The 3,918-nt window shown below is 44.4% G+C and overlaps 1 protein-coding gene across 1 annotated transcript; it reads right to left on the reverse strand.

Annotated features, from left to right (window-relative positions):
• Positions 1-1,596: 1,596 nt before the first annotated feature.
• LOC133754687 (MLV-related proviral Env polyprotein-like) lies at positions 1,597-3,443 on the reverse strand. The gene is given in 2 exon segments (XM_062185117.1): positions 1,597-2,099; positions 2,102-3,443. Coding segments are annotated over 2 exon segments (1,845 nt in total).
• Positions 3,444-3,918: the final 475 nt, after the last annotated feature.

Raw genomic sequence — 3,918 nt, forward strand, 5'->3', positions numbered from 1 at the left:
GTCACAGTTCTTCTAGCTTTCTCCCTAGAAAATACAAATATGTAGAGCTGGTGTCTCCATGTGGATCCAATTAGTGTATCAAAGCTCAAAATAAAAAGTTCCCCAATAAAAAACATTCAAAAGCATAAAGTCCGTTGATAATATCAGGAATACACAAACACAGACTGTAGCAATAACTGGGATTGAGTTAGCCAAAACACAACCGGATATTTCCAGTTAGATCCAGTCATATCCGGACAAACTGGTGTGGAATTCGTACGCATTGGACAGGGAAAATCACAGTACAACTGGTTTATCAGAAAAGCAAAGTCTTCTTGTTAGGCAAGTGCATAAAATGTCATCGATACAAACAGAAATATCACGTTTGTTTGCCGCAGTTCCTCTAGCTTTCTCCCTAGAAAATACGAATGTGTAGAGCTGGTGTCCCCATGATGAACCAATTAGTGTTTCAATGGCAGAAAATTAAATGTTCCCTGATAAAATCATTCAACACAATAAAGTCCATCGATAATATCCAGAAAATACAAACACAGAGGCTTTCACAATATTTCGGATTGAGTTAGCCAAAACACAACTGGATATTTCTGGTTTCATCCAGGCACATCCAGAGAAAGTGGTGTGGAATTTTTATGCAATGGACCAAGAAAATCACAGTAAAAATGGTTTTGGAGAAAAGCAAAGTCTTTTCGTTAGGCAAGTGCATAAAATGTCATCGATACAAACAGACATATCATGTTAGTTTGCCGCAGTTCCTCTAGCTTTCTCCCTAGAATATAGGAATGTGTAGAGCTCTTGTCTCCATGTGGAACCAATTAGTGTATCTAAGCTCAAAATTAAACGTTCTCTGATAAAAAACATTCAGAACAATAAATTCCGTTGATAATATCCGGAAAACACAAACACAGAGGCTGTAGCAATATCTGGGATTGTAAGACCCCTTAAGCAGGTGTCCCACAATCCGGACCCCCAGAAACACAGACTCCACTCCAATCGCTGCAAGAGCAAGAGGAAGTTTATTGCATTTGCAAATGGGGCGTCTCAACAACACAACAGCACCCTCTAGTGCAGTGCAGAGAGAGCGGCCTCGATCATCAATTTCACAGAGTATTTAAGGCTTAAAACCACAACATTAGCATATTTCCACAGTGTTACAATTTCATTTGGTAACCTAAAGGATTACAAGGTAAAAGTGGGTTTCCAGGGTAAAAGTGAAGAAGTTACATGCTGTACATGCCTTGTGGTTTTCATTTCTAGCTTGAGCAAGCAAGGGCAGGGGTCAATGTAGTGTGTAATAACTTGTAGTGTTGTAACAGGATATAAGTTGGGTACATTTTCTGTTAACTTTGGCTTTTATAGTTCCTAAAAACGGTTACAAAAACGGTTACATACTGCAAGTTCAGCTAAAGTTCAGCCATCTTATGAAAGCATTTTCATTTCTTGCAAAAATTGTTGCAAGCCCAGCCAATTAATACAGAAGCAGAACAATATGCAGTTAGCTCAAGCAACTCTATTTCAAACCTAACCTGCCTAATTCTTTCACTCCCTCCTCTTTTTCTTGGCAAATTTTAATCTTAAAATTTAAGGAATAGCTGCATCCTAAAATGTTTGTTCTATGTCTTCTGTTTTTAAACTTTGGTACTGCTGGGTCAGGACCAGGGCATGGGTGATAGACAGTCTACTGTTAATAAACTGAAGAAGCCTATTTATTATGCAGGGTCCAAAGGTTAAGATTAAAAGTAATATTATCAAGGGCCATGTGATGGTGGAGATTAAGGCTGTTAACCAAGGGGATGAGTTAAACCAGCTCTGAAACCAGGACTGTCCTGCCTCAAAATGGCTCTGTCGTTGTTTTAGTCTCTCCCTTAATTTTGCCATGCTGTCTCTGACCACTCCAGTGTGATCCGCATAGAAACAACACTCTTCCTTTAGGGCTGCACAGAGTCCTCCTTCCTTTAAAAATACCAGGTCCAGCCCCCTTCTATTTTGTAATAATACCTCGGAGAGTGAAGTTAAGGACTTTTCCAAGGCACTGACAGATTCTTCTAAAGCTTGTAAATCTGAATGCATAGCTTGTTGTAGCAGGTGAAACTGATTTGTCTTAGGGCAGCAGCTCCGGTACCTATGCCTGCCCCAATGCCCCTGACTATGAGTTCTCCCAATATGAGGGCTAGGGTTATTGTTAGGGGTTCCCTAGGGAGCCGAAGATTTCCCTCATATTGTCGGTAGACTTCCTCAGGGTCATGTAATGTGACCCGAGGCCATACTTCAACCATGACGCACCATTCATGAGTTTGATTATGAGCTTGTCCTGCCAAGCAGGGGGTTAGGCCTGTATTGCATGCCCAAAATGTTCAATTTGGTCCTGTTAAATAATAGGTGCCTGGTTTGAGGGTCATAGTTTTATTACAGAGGCCCTGATATTGAGGGGGAATGGAGCCTACACAGAGTCCCTGCCCTGACACTTCTGGAAGAGTTAGGCGGTGGGATGGCAAATTGGTGCACTGGGGAGGGGCAATAGTATGGTTGGTCCAATTTCCAATGACAGCTACTCCCTCATAATAAGGGGGAGGTGAGGCTAGGCACAGCCAGCAATCCCAGGTCCTATCGGGGTCAGAGCCATTCAATGCTTGGAAGGCCCCATGTATTAGGTTGAGGAGCCTATGCCCCGTTCCGGGTAAGGAGGAATTTTCAGGGCCGGGCGGAGGAGGCGTTGCTACTACGTGCTTATTCGGGAAAACGGTTGTCGGGGAAGCCAGACTGGACTGACTGCTGGCAGGCGTCTGACTGGGCCGATTTCTGACAAGTACCTGCCCAAGAGATTTCCCCTTTGCAAAGTGTGGGGAGGTTGGGCTCCTCTGATCTGTTAATATTTTATTTGGTCCAACCGATACGGTTGCGACAGCAACCATCTGGTTCAAGGCGAATAGGGCAAAGGGGTCTCTGGCCGGTCTATACAAGTATATGTCCCATGACTTAGGCCCGACCCATTTGTCCTGTTTTCCCTTATCTGTGAAGCGAAGGATCTGGAGGTGACACCTACCCAACGTCCCATTTATACAAGTACTACAGTCCCTACCCCCACAGTTACTAAATATTATACCTGGAGCCGCCCCGATAGTAATCAGGTCCCATGAAGAGGAGGGTTTCCAGTGTGCACTTCCAGTGGTTTCACATCCCCATTTTTCACAGTATCCTACTTCGGGGCCCCCGCAACCAGGAAGGGATTTTCCATTCTTTCCCCCTGGACAGACATAGGTTCCTCCCTTCCCAACACATACATCGTCAGCATCAAAAAGTTGACAAAGGTCAAAATACAATTCAGGAAAATAATCACTAAGAACATTAAAACCAGAGGTGCTATTGACAATTGCTCCGGTTCTTAAATTAATAAGCTGCCAAGTAATATGATAAGGGATATGAGGACTTGAGTTTACTACAACCATGCTGAAAAAGAATACTAAGAGCAAAATAGTCTTATCTTGAGGGGGTTTTGAGTGCGTTGTAGTCTCCATTCCGGTGTCGGCTTGTCGGCAGGGCTGCCTGTCCCTTGACTCTGTTCAGTTGCTGCTTTCTTGACGTGCGACACGTGAATCCAGGCGGCGATTCCGTCCACCTTTACCGCCGTCGGTGTGGTCAGTAGTACTGTGTAAGGTCCTTTCCAGCGCGGCTCAAGATTCTTGGTCTGGTGCCTGCGAACGTAGACGGTGTCCCCAGCCTGGAACGAGTGTGGGAGCATGGGGCCTTTGGACTAATATGCGGCAGCCAGCTGCTTCCCCATGTGCTTGTGAATCAGCTGCAAGGCACGGAAACGAGTCTGCAAAGTAGGGGATGTTGCAAAAGAGTCAATACTGGGTCCCAACAAATCTGCCGCGGGTGGAGGGCCTCCATACAATATTTCATAAGATGTTAGTCCACATA

This window comes from Lepus europaeus, unplaced genomic scaffold, assembly GCF_033115175.1.
Source record: "Lepus europaeus isolate LE1 unplaced genomic scaffold, mLepTim1.pri SCAFFOLD_28, whole genome shotgun sequence".
Taxonomy (NCBI): domain Eukaryota; kingdom Metazoa; phylum Chordata; class Mammalia; order Lagomorpha; family Leporidae; genus Lepus; species Lepus europaeus.